We start from the raw sequence: 18514 nt of genomic DNA on the forward strand, positions 1-18514 counted from the left end.
ACATAGGCATGTGAGGTTTACATCTCGTGGGAATATGATCTTAGACAGTGCCTGTTCCTGTCATGTGCGGTCATGTGTATACAAAGGCCGCGAAAGTGGTAAAGTGGATGCCCTTCGGGTGAATTTCTATCTGTTTTAATTTTTTTTTTAGTTTGAATGGCGGTATATAAAGCAAGGTGTGATAATTGTTAGTGACATTAATACGTTTTAATGTGCATACTAAAATGCAATTTTGTTTAATTTTTAATATTTTATTTGCAGGTTAAAAGAATTCGACGATGTGTTGGAACTTGAAGAAATTAACGTGAAGGTTCTCAGGAAACTGTGTTTTAATGGTTAGTAAAATAGTGCTGTCAGGCCGTTGTAAATAATTTAATGAACAGAGGGCAAATATAGGAAACTGAAACCAACGTGTTTACTTCGACCTTGTAACTTGAACTTCCGAAACGCCCCCTTGCATTATATGCGATACATGACAAATTAAAAAATGTTACATTCATTGCTTGGATTTTGCTGCTGTTTATGTTCCGGCCTTATGTGTTAGTGTAGTTTTTAAATAATAATATAATTTTTTTTCTGCGTTGTATTAGGACTACATTTACAACTATAATTGATTACATTCAGTAATAGGAATTGTGGAATTATCATGTTTTACTTATGTAAGTAGCAGTTACTACAGCAACAAATAATTGAAACATCTTTAGTGGGGTGAAGAAACCAAACCAAACCAAACATACACAAAATTAATTTGTAATAATGTGAGCAGTACCTTCATTAATGCAAACAGTGATACACTGAGATCCTGGGTCTGGTCAAGTGAGATCTGTGGTGGACAAAGTGGCACTGGGGCGGGTTTTTTCTCCGATTACTTCGGTTTCCCCTGCCTGTCTTCATTCCAGCAAATGCTCCATCATCATAACACAGGGCTGGTGGCCGCCGTGCCAAGTGGACCCAGCTGAACTCCCCCCCCACTAAGCGAATTAAAAAAAGATGCAAAAGATCTAATATAAGAAATTAGTGGTTTGTAAATTATAAAACCGAATATTAATGAAGTGAAATATTTTAAACAAGATACATGAAAAAAGTTTGGTGGGTAAAAATATATCAGTGTTCAAAGATTTTTGTACCCTGTTATGCATCGGAACTGGGGTAGTGCATTTAGTATGACCATGGGCTGTATGACAAGGATTAGATTTCTGGCAAGGGCAAGAGGTTTCTTTCTTTGTAGTGTCAAGACTGGCAGTGGTGCCGACCTAATTTTCTGTTAGTGGATATTGGGGCTCCTTCCCCTAGGGTAAGGTGGGCAGGGCATGAAGCTGACCACTCACCTGAATGTAGTGCCAAGGTCAAGAATGGTGGAGCTACACCTCCAGTTTACCCATACATCCTAATGCTGTGCATATTTAATGAAGCACATGGACAACTTCTTACATTGTATGTGTGACTTTAGTCCACTTAGCTGTGAAATTCAGCATATTAACTGAATCTTGAATAATTTTGTTTAATGAATGGAGAGAGTATGGCTAAACTCACAAATGACCAAGAAATGCTGAAAACTTTTATCATTGATGCTATGCATTTTGAAAGTTGTGAATTTCTGTACTATTATCCATAGTGGTTTTAGATGAGTATATGTCATAAATTTTACTGTAAGACCTTTCGCTTGCTTGGCCTCTTCGTATTTTGTTTTTAATTCTATGAAGAGATCATCAGGGGCACACAGTAGCGTAGTTGGTTGAAGAACTGTGCTACAAGCCAGAATGTTGTGTGTTTGATTTCCGATGAGGTCCTTGGATTTTTTTAGTTTACCTAATCATTCCAGCTACACTACGGCCCTGAGGTTAACTCAGTCTCTAACAAATGAGTACCAGGAATCCTGGCGGTAAAGGGTGGCCGGTCGCATAAGGCTGACGAACTCTCTGCCATCTGTTAGCTGATTGTCTAGGAAATGTGGGAGCCTCAGCATCTTTCAACCTGTGGCCCTCGATGACCTGTTACAGGGATAGCTTTACCTGTTACTTTTATGAAGATGATATCTCAATAGACAGTAATATTCATAGTTAATGCTGTGAGAACCTAAGATGGCTTGTGGATCGAATGTTAGTCACAAGCTCCAATTTACTTTTCGGTAATACTTGGACGTCCATGCTTAGGCATTCCATATGAACGAGGCAGAAGAGCGCTGTGTTGGAAACTGCTTCTGAATTATCTCCCTTTGGCTCGAGCATCATGGAGTGAGACACTTATGAGGAAAAGGGAGCTCTACAGGCAGTTCATAGGTAAAATTTATATTTTATTGCCATCATGTCTGGTGTGTCCAGATGCTTGCGTGTACTCTTTCATGTTATTTCCTTTCCAGTGCTTTATATTCATTTGCTTCTGCCCTTGGAATTGGTAAGTAACCTATAATATGCCCATCTCTACCCCTGGCATGTGACATCTGCAGCTGATGATCATATTGTTACAGCCTTGGTTGTTGAGGTGGGCTTAATGTGTAATCCGCTATGAGGCTAGTCTTGTAGCAAAGAAAGTTCTTGATTCTTGGCTTGTTTCTAAATATTCTTTCTTTTAAAAGTAGTCAGTCACCTGCTCTGTTCTCAAAACAGGCTCTTAAAAACAGCTATATATATATATATACAGTAAAACTTGGTTATAGCAACATCGGTTTCTGCGACACCTTGTCTATTGCGTCAAATATTCAATGGTACGAACTAATTCCTCATAAAGCAACTGTTTTTATACCTTGCTTAGTACGACATGCACAAATGCATCAACCTCGTATGTAACGTCATTTTCATTCCTGAATTTCTCTGATATCGTGGGAAAGTTCGATGTGTCTGCCCACCCTCACTTTCTCTACTTGCTGACGTGACTGCCCTGGAAGAATACGACCGCAGGCTGCAAGAGGAGCGTGGGTTTTATGCGAAAACAAGGGTGTGGGGTGGGACTGCGCGAATAGTGCAAGGGGACGCAGCAGGTTGTTAACTGCATTCCTTTCCTAGAATCTCATCTAACAGGACCTCACATTGTGTACTTACCCTATAGTGTTCCTGCCTAAACCCAGAGAAGTGCAGTAGCGAAAATCAGTAGTGCAGTAGCAATGAAAAGGACAGTTTTAAGCATTGAAGAGAAAGTTAAAGTGATTCGTGAAATATTGTGTGTATTGTCAGTGAAAAGCGCTGTAATATGTCTTTGATATTACACATTTGGGCAATTCCATGTTAATGTTACGTTAGTCTGTGCTTAACTACGTATTTCACTAAAAAATGCAACATTTTAACTCGGTTTTGGTAGATTTTTACGTGACTAACATAAGGCTACTGTGGAAGTGCCCATTTCGGTTACAACGACATTCGTTTATAATGACACTATTTTTAGGTCCCTTTGATGATGTTATAACCAACTTCTACTGTACATATATATTTGGGTTTCATAGAAGTTAGGGCATTTCTTGTGTTTTTGAGAGTCTTTTTTGCTTTTTTTAGAAGAACTCTCCATGAAGTTAGTTAATTACTTGTCTCAAAAACTTTCTATACAACTTACTTCAAACACTGGGGAGAGTTAAACCTAGAATGTTCAGCAAATTGCACGCATTACCCATGACTGACTAAGGGCCTGAATAGGCGCAGTTTAAATTCTGGCATGGATTTTTCTATTTTTAAGGATTGCATCATGTTGCACATATACAATGAACTTATAATTTTTACCATCAGCGCAACAGTACTGATTTCAATAGGAACTAATTTGAACAAACCATTTATAAGAAGGGGAAGGCTAACATTGGAGTTCAGTATTGGTATGTGAGAAACTTGCAGCACCTGAAGATCACCCATTTGAGGTTGAAACATGTATGTGCTATGTAAATAAATAATGAAGTATTGTTGCATTGACGGTAAAAAATGTATATGTTCATGGATTTTTCTCTTCAGAATGATGTTCAGACTTGAGGAATATTATCTTTTGGGTTATAATGACTTGTAGTTTATAAGTTTAATGATGTTTCAGAGTAATTTTCTGTCTTCATCTTCAGGGTTGAAGAGTGATCCTGTCAAGAAATAGAAGCAGGTGGCAGGCTGTTAGTGCTTATTCTTTTATCCCTGAGGATGGTGGCAGTATATTCTTCTAAAACATTGGAGGACTGCGACTGGTCTCCACATTGTTACATCCCAGAAGGCAATCTCTGTAGTTACTGCCCTGAGATCTCTGTAGCTCTTCCATTCTGGACAGTTTTTTATCTTTTCAGAAGAGATGATAGTGATGCCAGGAGAAACACACATCGATGGCAGTCGAGTCGATGTGACATTTGCAGATCATCCTTTAAACTCAAACCCAGACAGCCAGTGGCAGACATTCTTCAAAGACAATGAAGTGCTTTTACAGATAGATAAAGACGTCAGGTAAGGAATATAGCCCACTGCCTAACCCTGTCACATATAGTAGCAGTTCTGAGAAAATACAATATGGAGATTTTCCATGATGTGCTGGGAATAGATTGACAAACTGAGGAGCTGTTTTCTGCTCCATGCGAGTAACTACTTGAACTTAAGTGCAACTGTGACACATTTTTGGCGCGCCATGTGGTTCTGACGTGGATTACCAAATTCTGCAAGATACATAGGAATGTTGCTTCATGTTTTAGAGGTCATAGATTTGAATTCAAGCCCAGAGATAAATTACCCTGATATTCTCCCCCCCCTCACCCTTTTTGTGATTTTTCCCAGTTGCTCTAGGAAAATGCTGACAAAGTATCTTGAAATAGGTCATGACCATTTCCTTTCACCTTATTCCTAATTCATTATTCATATTCACCCATCCATTTGGTGGTGTGTGATATGTGCAGTTGATAACGTTATTCTAATTCATATTGTGATTTTAAGCCTTCAACCTTTTATATTATGAGTTGCTAAGCAGTGACTCTGTAAACATCAGTCGTTGCCTGTGCCGAGGAGCTATCTTTAAGACAATTTATGCTACAGGAGTCACTTGAGGGTCCACCTGTGGAGTGTTAACCAGCGGAAAGATATGACAAGCGAAGGGTTAAAACCGTAGTGTGCAACACTGAACTGTATAACGTGTCTGTCAGTGATAGCGCTGTAGTAAATGTGATTAAGAGAGATTGTAACCAAAGTGCCAATAAATTGAGTGATCCGAACTAGAACCCATCATTCTCGTCCTGAGTTTACTTGGTATTTTACGTGTACCTCATGGACAGGCCACTTTTCAGCGTGATGGTTTTTAATGATCCATCTGTTGGTAAGTACTGTAACAGTTTTGCATGAAGTTTACTGCCATGTCTCGTCACAGTCCAACATATAAATTTGACTTGTGGAGGCTGAAGTTTGATATCTCCTGTGATGTGACGTCTTGTAGTGCGGTAAGATATATTTATCAGTGTTTCAAAGGAACCTGGTACTGAGCTGCCATTTCCAATCGTCTCCTGTCAGGACAAGATGGAGATAATGTGTTCCATTGGTAAATGCCCACCAGGCTATAAACTTCACCCCTTTTTGTGTCCTTTGAAACTTCTTTCTTACTTGTGTCTTTATACAGGCATAAATAGCCCTGGAAGATCAGGTGCCTCTAAACACACACTTGTACACAAATGCAGTATCATCATATAAAGCAGTAAACAGATGACAGTATTCAGTGCAGTTTCTCTTGGTACAGGATACAGTAGAAACGTAGAGTGTACGTAAGATTCAAATATCATGTTTTTGGACATCCATCATTTTGTCTCTATTTAAAAACATCGTGTTTATTTTTCAAAACGTTTTGGAGACTGGATTGTGTCTCCATCTTCAGGTAAAACCTAGTCAGTTTATCCCAATCCATAGAGCTAATCCCTATCTCCAGACACCTATGCCAGTTTCAAGAAAGGGTACATAACTCAAACACAGTATAAACCATCTGTGACATCTAAGAACATATTCAATTATTGAAACTCCACACACACGAGGCCTTGCGCTAGAGAATCCAGTCTCTGAAACTTGTTTTGAAAAATAAGCAAGACTCTATTTAGATAGAGACAAGACAATGGATAATGTCCAAAAACATAATATTTCTACTAATGTACCATCATTACAAACTTTTAGATCTCATTTGTACTTGAGGTTGAAGGACAATTGAGGCTAGTAGGTAAATGACCTTAACATTGCTTTCAGACGTCTGTGTCCTGACATATCGTTCTTTCAACAAGCGACTGACTTCCCATGCCAGCAGGTGGTGCACAGTAGAGGCATTAAACGCCTGCACAGACGAGTGCAACATACTGTCCTGAAGTCCGCTAATGTTGAGCGGAAGGGTCTGGGTGTTACAAAGGTAAGCTGCGTCCTAATGACGAAAATGTCGTTTTTAGTGGCATTGAAATCCTGGATGTTGCAATCCGTGCGACAGGCCGTGGAGGCCAATAGGGTTGAGAGATGTCGAGGCTCCCACATTTTCTAAAGAAGGGGTCAGCCTTGCATGCCAGCTGCCCCTTACCCCCCCCCACACACATGCACGCGCACACACACACATGCACGCGCACACACACACACAAAAAGATTCCTGATACTCATTTCTGTTAGAAGCTGAGTCTATCCTGGGGCCATAGTGCAGCTGGAAGGATTAGGCCAACTGAAAAGACCTTTGACCTTCTGGCTTGTAGTGTAGTGCCTCAACCAATGTTGCATATAGGACCTATGTTGTAATACTGATCCACATAAATTTATGTGAAAAGGACCAAGGAAATTCTTATGTGTCAAAGTTATTACCTGAAAGGTACTCGTATTGTTTATGGCATGACATGGTGTAGTCTGGTAGAAAGGTATTGCTTTGTAGGAACCTGCTGCCTCCATCATCAGGGTAGAATGTTGGTAGAATTGGTGCAAAGACATTGCACATTCTTTCTCATTTATCTGTTCGGGCTGCTAAAGCTCATACCATTATTTTGCTGGATCACGATTTAGGCTGACAACCTTACCGCCATCTTTGAGCTGATTGTCTAGATAATGTGGGACGCTCGACATCTCAACCCTATGGGCCTTCACGGCCCCTTACAGGGATAGCTTTGCTTTACTTTTTTTTTCGTATACTCTTTTGTTTGGGTAGATGGTCTCCATAAAGAGCTGAAATTTAATGAAAATCATTGGAGCCTTTTCTGGGAAAATCACAGTTTTGTTTTTGGAGGCCATATGTAAGGTCCATGTTTTTTGAGTACTCATGAGAGTGACAGCTATAGTGAAGTTTGTGTGTGTTCTTATAATTGTGGTTTATGCAGTGTTTCGTCTATTGAAGTATAAGTAAGATTGGAGTTTAAGGTATGAGATCTCAATAATGGTGATTGATCACATTTTGGTTTCCAGGGCTGTGATACGTTTTACAATTTTACAATAGTATTATCTGGAAATCTTGCTTGAACAGTTTTCTGTATGAAGAATGAATCATGTTTTTTCTTCCTCAAACGCATTGACCGACTATGAAGGATTTGAAAAACACTGGCAGTTTTTAACTTTCAAAAATGTCTTTCCTCCTCCATCTGTACCTATAATATCATTTTGCTTAGGTGTATTGTTCCTTAAGGAGGTGGGATTAAAGTAAGGAAAAGCTGCAATGTTTTCTAAACAGTATGCCATGAAGGCGTATATGAGATGTAGAAATAATTCTTAATGTAGTCTTGACCTTGTTATTACAGTCTGGCCATGAACTATTGTACACTTGTATCAGCACTCAGCTCTGTCCACCTAGAAAAGCATTGGTCAGAAGTGATGTTATCAGTGTCCAGCTTAAAACAGCATTAGCCCTATAGACATTGCTTGATATGTGTGTTCCACTTCCATGATGTTGCTGACAGCATTTGCATGTATCAATATTTGAACTTCAGATGATCTTAACAACAGTGCTACATTCTTTGGCCTAAGTTAGGGGTTGCTGTATCACATGCAGGGGCTAGTGGTCACAGAATTGTGGCTGCACTCTAACGGAGGTGAGACGAGATGTAGGTTTAATAGTCTATATCTGGAAGAGAGATGAAAGTAGATCAACAAGAGAAAATTCCTGATGAAGTTAAAAAATTCTTGTATTTAAATAGTGGGTGTGGGTAATCAACTAATGTAAATATATTTTCTTTTCCATTGCCTTCTCAGCAGCAGGTATGTCATTTGCATTATGGATAATGTTTATGTTCATATACTCTATCTACTAAGGAACGAGTGCGTTATTGTCAGTGATGTAGATTGTTATGTTGTCATTAGAAATTTACTAGGTTTTCTTTCTCACATACTTCTGGTGCACATACGTGTATGTCAGTGGAAACTTCAAACATACAGAGAACTTTCTTTCTGTAAGGTTGCCTACACAAAGTATGATGCGCCCTGACTCCTTGAGTAGATGGAGTTTAGCTATAATTTTTTTATTATACAAGTAGCTAAGTAGTTTCTGTGCTAGTTCTTCATAATATAACAGACCTGTTAAATACTGTATCTTTTATGATAGACATATTTGAGTGTCAGATTTTTGAGAATGAATTGAGACAAAAATATCTTGGTCTCAATTCAGATTTTGGTAATTTTTAATAACTGTTCGTGCTTCATTCAGTAACATATCTGGTGTATTGTATTCAGAACACTAGCACAAATCCACTTGTGAAAGTGTCTTGCCTTTCCCACTCTCAGCCCATGACGCATATTTCGCTGTTTCCATATACATGGTATTGGTATCTGATATCAAACGGGATAGTAAGTGACTGGTGTTGTAAATTATGACTACAGTGACAGAATTGGTCAAGTAGAGAAAGTTCTTTTTCTTCTATATAGAATTTTTTTTACCAAACCCTAGTCATGGCGAAAAAATCAGTCTTGCACAGGTCTGTTGTATAATATGTATAAAAGATGTTTACTGTGTGATATTTGTGGAGAAATGAAAATGGAGAGTAGGAGAGAATATTAACAAGAAATTCAAACATATTTTTCACTCATAATGTCAAAAAAAGAGTTGTTTTGTAAGCACTGTGCCAGGCAATATGTTACTCAACAACAAACCTTTATTGTAATAGTATGTAACCTGTATACATGTTGCATGTGCACCTTCATTCTTAATTGAGACTAAAATTCTTTCTGCCTGCAATCTGCATGTTGGAAATTTCCATATTAGAATGCCGCGAAAGTGTGAAAGGAGTGTCACCATATGAGAGTGGAGTTTACCCACAAAATGGTGCATTTTGTGTCTGAATGCCAGATAGCTCTCTCAGTGAAGAAGGCCCCTGAAGACTATGCACCGATGTCAGAGGGAATGGAGGCGCACTGGGAAGTGGTGGAGAGAATTTTGTTCCTGTATGCAAAGCTGAACCCTGGGCAAGGATATGTTCAGGGAATGAACGAAATCGTTGGTCCCATTTATTACACCTTTGCCTGCGACCCTGATCTTGACTGGCGAGGTAAGGAAGAGGTTATGTAATATAAGCTTTAGTATTAGTCATGTGGAGGAATTTCCTTGCAAGAGGTGCTGGGTTTGAGACTGGCTGGTTCTTGCCCAGATTTTTCTGCTTGATTTCACTATACCTCCCTTCTGAAATGGTAACAAATTAGGAATTGCGTGCATAGTATAATAATTCTGGGATTTTCATTCACGTTTGTTTAATTTTCTTGGAAATTTTGGGCCTTAACAGGAGAAGTGTATTATTGAACATAAAATATGTTCCAAATTTTCTCTAAAATTTTATGCTCCAATAAGTATTTAATGATTTATGCTTTAGGTGTGCAGAGAAATGCATGTAAGTCTTCATGTAAAACTTTGTTACTTTTGTCTTATTTGAGCCCAAATTTGGAATATGTTCACAGATTTTAGTAAAACTCAGCAATTAATGAAAATCCCTGTAGCTATTCGTAAATTGTTACATGTGTACAGACAGAAAAATGAGTAGACATGGTGTAACTAATAGGCACACTGTTGCATGAGGGATTCAACAGCAAGTGAACTATATGTCCAACAAGTCGCAAAAGGTATCTACACTTCAGTGGCAGAAGGTAAAATTATGTATTCGACGTGCATTCTTAAAGAAATTTTCTTTTTTGTAGAAGAGCTTGTTGATATTTGACCTTCGTCAGATCTAGTAACCTTGCCTAAGCAGCAGTAAGTGACCTGCTTTGGATGACAGAATGAAACGACTTAGAACTATTCTGAAGCTTCTCCAGATCCTCATAGAATGTGAAGAATGAGAGCAGACTAGGTACTGTGCCACGCTTAGTGCAGTGGGCCTACAGTTTAGAGTGATCTGTGACCCGTGGTTGGACAGAGGTTGAATATTGAGATCAGCAGGCAAAAAACTGGATCTGGCTGAGTTTTGGTCTGAGACCATCAGCATGGAAGACAGCATGTTAATCATTGATTACCAAGGCAGTGTCAAAAACTGTAACATGATTGTCCCCACCCCATCCTTGTCATAGTGGTGTTTCCTTGTTATATATCTTTATGGAGGAAAGGTATCCTGTCTTTTCTTTTTCTTGCTGTTTTTTTTTCTGCCTTCCAGTATCTGGCATTCCATCTTAAAAACATATGCATTATTTGGATTTTTTCCTCTTGGTTAGTAGTGTCCATGGTTCAGAATTATATGCGGGCTACTCGGAAAGTAACCTCCAGCAAGCTGTTAACAAAACAAGCATTGAGGGAAAATGTATTAAAGACAAAAAAATAGACACATAATTAAGCTGCTACTTGATGTAGTTACTGCTGGACTTGAGGCACTTTTATCAGGGATAAGTGTTTGTGTGCCTGCATTAAAGTCTACCACCTACAAGTTGAGCCATTTATTGTATTGCAGGATATTAAAAAAAGAAAAAAAACTGCATAGGGCCCGTTCAGAACAAAACGTGTGGAATGCTGACATCTGGTATAGTGCTCCTACATAATGATGTGCTTCCGTATATGGCTGCTGGCACTTGAGCACTGCTGGAGCATTTCAATTGGTAGTTGTTTGAACACCCTCCTCACAGCCCTGATCTCTCTCCAAATGACTATACATGTTCACCTATCCAAAGAACTGATTGAGTTCACAACTCTACATCAGTAACTAGGATTTGGTGGAAGGTGTCAAAACATGAATAATTTCTTTGTGTCATTTCAGAACACGCAGAAGCTGATTGTTTCTTTTGTTTCACAAATCTGATGGGAGAGATAAGAGACTTCTTTATCAAATCTCTGGATGAGGCAGAGTGCGGAATAAATGGAATGATGGCGAAAGTGGGGGAAGAACTGAAGAATAATGACATTGAGGTCTGGTTTCAGCTGCAGCAACAGGAGCTCTGCCCACAGTACTACAGCTTCAGGTAAGGTTTAGTGCACTGTGTTTGTCACCATTATGCGGTCACTTCCAAGCTCATCATCGTCTGACAGCTGGAAGTGTATCTTGTACCAGTGATTATCCCATGAAGTGAAGGGATTTTGAGACTCTTCGTTCTGTCATACAGATGTCACCGAAATGCACAGAAACTGCGTGTGGTTTGTCAAAGCTTGTAGGAGTAACACTTCTGGGTTGTATCTGGGAGGTGCCTAGTTCAGATCTCAGCTGGGACACAGACTGTCGTGGCTGAGATATTTTGTGATTTTCCTCGTGAAAATGTTGGGATAGTACTTCAACTTAACGTCCATTATTTATCTTCCATCAATATTGCAACGTGATGCTGAAATACAGAATCATAGTACTTCAAATTTGGCCATGTCCTCTTCCTTTTGAAGTAATGATTCAGGAATCATCTTATCATTCAATGCTATGTAGTCCAAACTAGTAGGAGTGTTGATGAATAAGAATAAGTAAAATGCAGTGATGTGGTTTGTTGCCATCAGGTGGTTGACTTTACTGTTATCACAAGAGTTTCCACTGCCTGACGTGCTTCGCATCTGGGATTCTCTCTTTGCTGATGAAAATCGTTTTGGTTTTCTCATTCATATCTGCTGTTCCATGATCATGTGAGTAATACTAAGGTTTTGTTATCACAGTTACCTTGATGATTGGCAAGTAGTTTTGCCTGTAATGTCATGTCACGAGAGGTTTCACGTGTTTTAAATTAAATATAAGGTCGGTTTATGAAGACTGCACGTTTAGCATGTGGTGTTCATGGTTGCATAATTATGAAGTTGCATCATTGCAGGTTGCTTAGAAATCAACTTCTTAGTGGAGATTTTCCTGCCAATGTCAAACTCCTGCAGGTGAGTAAGGAATTAACCTTTTAGCCATCAAAACACCAAATTGGTTGTCTCCTAGCTTGCTCAGGCAAACCTTAGGACATGGAACGTTTTATATGTACATTTGCTTCCTTAATGAATGACAGTTTAAAGTGATCACACTAATCTTGCTGAGGTTTTAACTGCCGATCTCTTGAATGCAAAGCAGAAATGTTTCACAGAATTATCGCAATTGCATGGACTAAGGTAAAGTACAAAACAGGAGGTGTTTGATGTTTTTGTTTGCAGAATTTTCCGTCCATAGACATCCAGGTGGTGCTCTCTAAGGCTGCAGATTTGGCTGGTCTTGGCTAAGTACATACAACTTATTTTGGCTTTTTCATAATATAACAACATTAAGAGGTGGTGAATTGTGGTCTTGGAAGTCTTATCATTTGCATGGGACTAAAAAAATATTGTCACTTCATAGAGTGACTGTAGATGGGGTTTGGATGGGTAGTCTGATTTATTGAACTCTTACAAGTTGTAACTACAAGTAAGGATTATGCTGTTAGTGGTTTATAAATTTCACAGATCACTATAGGACACACTAGGCCTTCTGAGTTTGTTACAGTTTTCACCAGCCGTTGCTTGGTAGTGGCTTCCAATGGCAGATGTTCCCCTTCCTCTGGGTTCCCGAACTGTTCCTGGCTTCAGCTACCAGCTTCTCACAGCAGCAGCAAAAAAAAAAACAACCCCAGCAGTTCTCTAACTGCAGCTCCTGACTCGTCCTGCTTGTAACATCTCTGCATAGACTGCACCAAAGCCATCATTCCTGTGTTGCTGTTTTTGGGCTGCTACCTAGTAACGGCCATTATATAGTTGCTTATTTTGCTGCCATTGACTGGCAGTGGAATTACATGCCACAATATAAGTATGTAGCTAAGTTATCTACAGTAGAGTTGAATTTCAATTCTTAAAAGTCCTAACATTCAACACTGGGGGTCAATTCCTGGGTGAGATTAATGACATTTTTACTGTAATATTTCCTAAAGAGTTATATGGTGACAGTATTATAAAGGTTTTTTTCTTTTTCAGGTTGCAGTGTTTGAAATCTCACTGAAACCTTGAAAAGGGCTGGACAAAAATGGCTGCAATTCTGGCTTGAAACATTTGCTATCTGAAGCAAACCAATGAAAAGTGATAATTATTGAAGTTACAACTTTTTTTTTTTTAATATGTGTATTTCAGTTGAATTATCTAGTGCATATTTTGTTACACAAAGACATGCAACCTTCGTGAGAAGTAACGTCTCTTGCGTTTGTCTCTATAATGTCTTGTTCATTGTTTTGATCTAAAGCAGCAGTCATGATTTCATCAAAGGTTCTTTCATATTAGACAAATACTCAAAAAATGCCACTTCTTTGAATATTGTCTTTCTACAAGCTTGTGTTTGCTGCAGGGCAGTATACAGATCTGTCCCTCTTTTTTGTCATAAATATTGGAGACTAATGTCAACAGGTGAACTAATTCAGTTGTTAAAAAGATTTCTAAACCTTGATGTTAGTGGGAAGTTAATTCAAAATCAACTCATAAAATTAGAAATTCTGAAGGAGAAAGAAGAAAAAGAATTCAGCGCTTTTGTTGGTGAAATCTAACCTAATAAATGGCTACACTGTAACAGGCAGAAATGAACTGTTGTGAATGCTGACTTTTCAGCAGTGCCTACTTGCAAAGGAATTACACTAGAAAAAAAAGTAATGCTAACAACGCTCATTTCCGGTTGAAGTGGTGTGTGATGCATGATGTATGCATTCAGTACTGTTTTGAGAAGAGCTATTGAAGGAAAGGCTGGACAGTGCAAGCAGCATGCACAGAGGTGATGTGGCAAGGTTTATATTTTAAGATCTATTTCATTTACTCTTGGATTCCTTTGTAGTATAATTGTCTGGTTGGTGTTGCTGGATGGTTGAGAATTGTTTATTCATTCATTGCAATTCAAAGAATTGCAGTATTATTTGAGGAACTGAGTATTTTGTTACCAGAGAAAGTTCGCAGATTGTTTTCTATCTTTCTGTTGACATTATACATAATTATTTCTGTTTAATTCAGAGCTGAAAGGTTAATATTGAATGGCTGTTTTGCCATGACTGTGATCTCTTGTCCATCTCCTTGGTGAATTTACTGCTTATAATGAAATATCTTTCTTTGCTCAGTGGAGTGTTTTGATAGTGAGTTGTCAGGTATGTCGCGAGATTAACAAATTTACGTGAGTCTCGGATTTAGCGGATCTTTATTGGACGCACGCCCGCCCCCCCCCCCCCTACAATTTTTATCGCTTGCAATATCTCTTGACTTCTGGCCCAATACTCCAATACGACGTCTCAACTATCTTTGGCCGTGGTTGGATCTCAACTGTCTTCGGCGACAGCTATCCCAATACTGACTTCTTGCTGTCTTCTTCTATATCGTATGGCATTTAGGTTCCAGCTTATGTAGATGTTTTGCGAATTTGATACCAGAGATCATTCCTCACGGTTTTGTTTCTGCTGTCTGCTCTTACATAACGGGTCTTCTGCGAAGAAAAGCCAATTATCCAGATAGGTGACAATGGTGATGTTGAATCACCGATAAAGATGTCGGGCGACGGCAACACTGGCGTGCTGCATAATGGAGGGCGCCAGCGGATGCCCCATTGGAAGTCTGGTCCACAAACAAAGTAATTGTGATGGGCTCCGTGGTGCACTCTCAGTTGAACCAGATCAAACCTCGCAGAGCTGCAGCTGTCTCCACCCAAGCAATAGGTTTTTCATAGATGTAGTGTTGTACAAAGGCCTGTGGAGGTGGTCCCACTGCTAGAGCCGCTGAAGATCTGGGTGTAGCGTCGGTGTATAGCTGTCTGGACCGAAGCGGTGGCTGTAGGCATCATTCAGTTTGTAGTACTCCTTTGGTAAGCAGCAAGGACAGCCAAGTGATGTTTCTCTGAAAAATCAGTTGAGCCAGAAACTGGGGCCAAGCCATTGTCCAGGTCAGCCATGATAGATAACCCGAGATCCTGGCGTGAGGCTCTTGGAACTATCTGGATCAAATATTGCAAGTGCGTGAGGCATCATGGAGTTGGCTGGATAGTTCCTCCTACAGAGTTAATGCGCAAACCTAGGTATGCAATATCTGGAGTGGGCTGAGTGATGGATTTTTCTTTGTTGCTTGTGAAGCCTAGGTCTTGTAGTTCCACCAAAATGGCTGTGACTGGAAGATGATTATCTGCAAAGAAAAGCCAATCATCCAGATAGGTGACCATGGTGATGTTGAATCGCCGATGAAGATGTCTGGCAACAGCAACACTGGCGCGCTGCATAATGGAAGTCTGGTCCATGCGTATCGATTACCGTTGTAATAAAGTCCATAATTATGTTGAGTTTGGGGTGATATCTTGAAGTGATAAAAGCCACTTTTAAGGTCCAGCTTTATCATTTTGGCTCCCGGCGGAATTGTGGACAACACCTGTGCAGCTGAATAAAGTGTGATAGGAGGCTTCAATTCGATCCGGTTAATCCAAACTGATCCCACTTCTGACACCAGTTGTCACGTGTCGGGTATGTCAGACAGGTAACTTTACGTGGGTCTCTGATTTAGCGAATCTTTATTGGACACTAACACTTATAATTATTATCGCTTGCAATGTCACTTTACTTCTGTTCCAGTACTCCAATGCAACGTCTCAGCTATCCTTCGCCGTGGTTGGATCTCAACTGTCTGTCGCAACGGCTATCCCAATACTGACTTCCTCCAGTGTTCTTGACAAACAGCAAGTCTGTGAGTGCCTGCAGGTGTAGCGTTGAACCAGAGCTTAGTATCGTCAGCAAACCAGATTTCATACACATCGGCGCTGGCTCTACTCTCTCTCTGTCCGGAATATTAGGTATGCCAGGCCTGGTCAGGATGAACCTGGTGCTGGCATAGTGACCCAGCATGTGGACAGCCTGAACTATATTCAGTGGTAAGGGAGTGCCATACTTCAGAAGTACTTTTTGGACATACCCAGTGGCTGTGTTACGGTCCCCGGTCTGCCCAACATGATGGTTCATCAGCCAGAAGTTTACTTTTGTAGCACATATCACAGTATTTGTGATACTGAGAGTATCTCTGTCGGTTCTTTCTAAGACGCTATTCCTTGACTCTGACATTTGGTAGGATGTATTGGATTTTATCCAATCCCCGTCTGGGGCCCCATTTCTTGTCCGTAGCATTCCGCAACCGACAATTGTGGCCATGCCCGCCACAAACAAGAGATTGGTTCTATCGTCGTCGAAGTTCCTAGACATAGCCCATGCAACAGCACTGTTGTACACTTTCTAGTGGTCTTCCCATGCACTGGTAATTTATCGTTCTCTGGTAGTGTAGGGTCAACCCCCCGCAGCAGTGCCTACCTCCAAGTATCCATCCAATTTGGGAAGGTCTATAAGAGTCCCACTCTATGAACCAGAGCTAGAAGGTCGATCCATTTTATAGGATCAACCTGCAATTTAAAACCAAATTTTCTTTGAATTACTTTGTCTGAACCTGAGTTGGGTGAACACTTTCTCCACTTGTTTTTCCACGAATAAGGATTTGGGTTAAGATGTTTCTCCATGTTACATCAAAGTCTGGTGCACTCTCAGTCTTGGTTGGTGCAAAATGTGGACTGCCACAAAGTGTGGACTTAGGTGCCCAACCTGCCAGTGAAGTTATCAAAGATATTTTCTGTAAAGGCGTTATCCTTGCTCCCTGTCAGGTAAAAGGCACCCACGTGGAACCTGGATGGGTTTTTCATGATGCTAGATTTCCACTTGGGCAGAAGCGTGAAATCTGAAATGTCTGGGCAGAAGTGTGCAAACTGACCAGGGCCCTTATTGAGCAGGTGCCAGTTGTGCAGCTACTCAAGAATTTCCCAACATTTTATGGAACCCAGTGGTTCGTTATCATGTTCACAAGAGCCCTCCACTGGTTCCTATCCTGAGCCAGATGAATCCAGGCCTTACCTCCCAATCTTATCTCTCTAAGATCGATTTTAATATTATCCACCCACCTATGTCTTGGTCTTCCTCTTCCTAGTGGTCTGTCTTCGACTGGCTTTCTCACCAATATGCCATATGCATTCCTGTTCTCCATTCGTGCTACATGTCCTGCCCATCTCACCCTTGACTTTATCGTTCTAGTTGTACGTTGAGAAGACTACAAGTTACAAAGCTCCTCATTGTGCAGTTTTCTCCAACCTTCTCTGTCGCTTCATCTCTCTTCGGTCCAAATATTCTCAGACTGTGTTCCTCCTCTAATTTCAGAGACCAAGTTTCACACCCAGAACCACAAGAAAAATTGTAGTTTTTTATACTGTGATTTTTACTTTTTTAGACAGCATATGAAAAGATGAAAGGTTCTGGACTGAATGGTAACAAGCATTACCCAAGTTCAGTCTCCTCCTAATTTCCTGCTGAATTTGTTATAGTCATTCCCAAATATCTGAACTGTGTAAGATTTTCAAGGGATCTGTAAGCTGTCTTTTTATGTCATGATTTTTTCCCTGCATTCTGGTGACAAGTGAGCAACATAGTGTAATGTTTCATCNGTCCACCTAATTTCCTGCTGAATTTTTTATAGTCATTCCCAAATATCTGAACTGTGTCAGATTTTCAAGGGATCTGTAAGCTGTCTTTTTATGTCATGATTTTGCCCTGCATTCTGGTGACAAGTGAGCAACATAGTGTAATGTTTCATCTGTGTGACACGAAATGGATAAATTGTGTGACTTCGGATCGGAACAAAGCCTTTTATTGGAGGCACTCTTACAGTCGCATACAGTGTCACAGTTACTGCTTCAACTGAGCTGCTCAACTCTTCCTCCACAGTGGTCTATTCAACACTGAACTCTGTTCCAACTCTGCTGTATTTTAGCTCTCAACCTCAACACTGAAGTCAACTGTACTAGGTGGATGCTGGAACTTCATGTAGTCTGGTTCACTCAACCTCTTCATATAGGCGCTTTTCAGGCTGATTAGTGAACACCTTCACCCAGGGTTCAATTTCACATGTTCTGTGCATGTTACTGCAGAAATGCATTATTTCTGCTGTTTCAACAGTCCATTGCTTAGGAAATGCTAGCTTTGGTTTCAGCCTATTGTTACGCAACGAACCATCCATTGTCCTTTCATCGTGGGAAGCACGTTTGTTGTTTCCCATGCGACGGCCCACTGATATTGCGTTTCCATGGAAGTATCCCTCCCTGATTCCAGATACACGACATTGCTCCCTTTTAAAGGTAGTTCGTCCCGAACAGCCTAACAATACTTCCCTACGTTCCTTTCCTTGGTGGTCAACATTGTCTCTATAGCGACTCTGATGA

General features: G+C 40.1%; 1 protein-coding gene across 4 annotated transcripts; it reads left to right on the forward strand.

The window, feature by feature from the left end:
* The first annotated feature begins 59 nt into the window (after positions 1–59).
* On the forward strand, positions 60–17085 carry LOC111866986 (TBC1 domain family member 13). Of its 4 annotated transcripts, none has more exons than XR_002843258.2 (13): positions 60–176; positions 262–335; positions 2154–2279; positions 4244–4397; positions 6162–6318; positions 8124–8129; positions 9214–9412; positions 11099–11300; positions 11818–11940; positions 12123–12180; positions 12445–12510; positions 13234–15744; positions 15840–17085. XR_002843258.2 is itself a non-coding variant. In XM_023856391.2 (12 exons), exons 1-11 carry the CDS (start codon positions 157–159, stop codon positions 12508–12510), a joined length of 1185 nt encoding a protein of 394 aa, XP_023712159.1. In that variant the 5' UTR covers positions 60–156; the 3' UTR covers positions 13234–17085. The 4 variants fall into 4 exon arrangements, 2 of the variants coding, with proteins under 2 accessions (XP_023712159.1, XP_023712160.1); XR_002843259.2 differs by having other exon boundaries at positions 13234–14014; positions 15840–17082; XM_023856391.2 differs by having other exon boundaries at positions 13234–17085.
* The last annotated feature ends 1429 nt before the right edge of the window (positions 17086–18514 follow it).

This window comes from Cryptotermes secundus, unplaced genomic scaffold (genome assembly GCF_002891405.2).
Source record: "Cryptotermes secundus unplaced genomic scaffold, Csec_1.0 scaffold1383, whole genome shotgun sequence".
Classification (NCBI taxonomy): Eukaryota; Metazoa; Arthropoda; class Insecta; order Blattodea; family Kalotermitidae; genus Cryptotermes; species Cryptotermes secundus.

Coding starts and splice junctions, on each gene's coding strand:
- LOC111866986 (XM_023856391.2), top strand. CDS start 157: ATGGCGGTATATAAAGCAAG. Junction 177..261: donor ATGGCGGTATATAAAGCAAG/GTGTGATAATTG, acceptor TTTTATTTGCAG/GTTAAAAGAATTCGACGATG. Junction 9,413..11,098: donor CCCTGATCTTGACTGGCGAG/GTAAGGAAGAGG, acceptor GTGTCATTTCAG/AACACGCAGAAGCTGATTGT.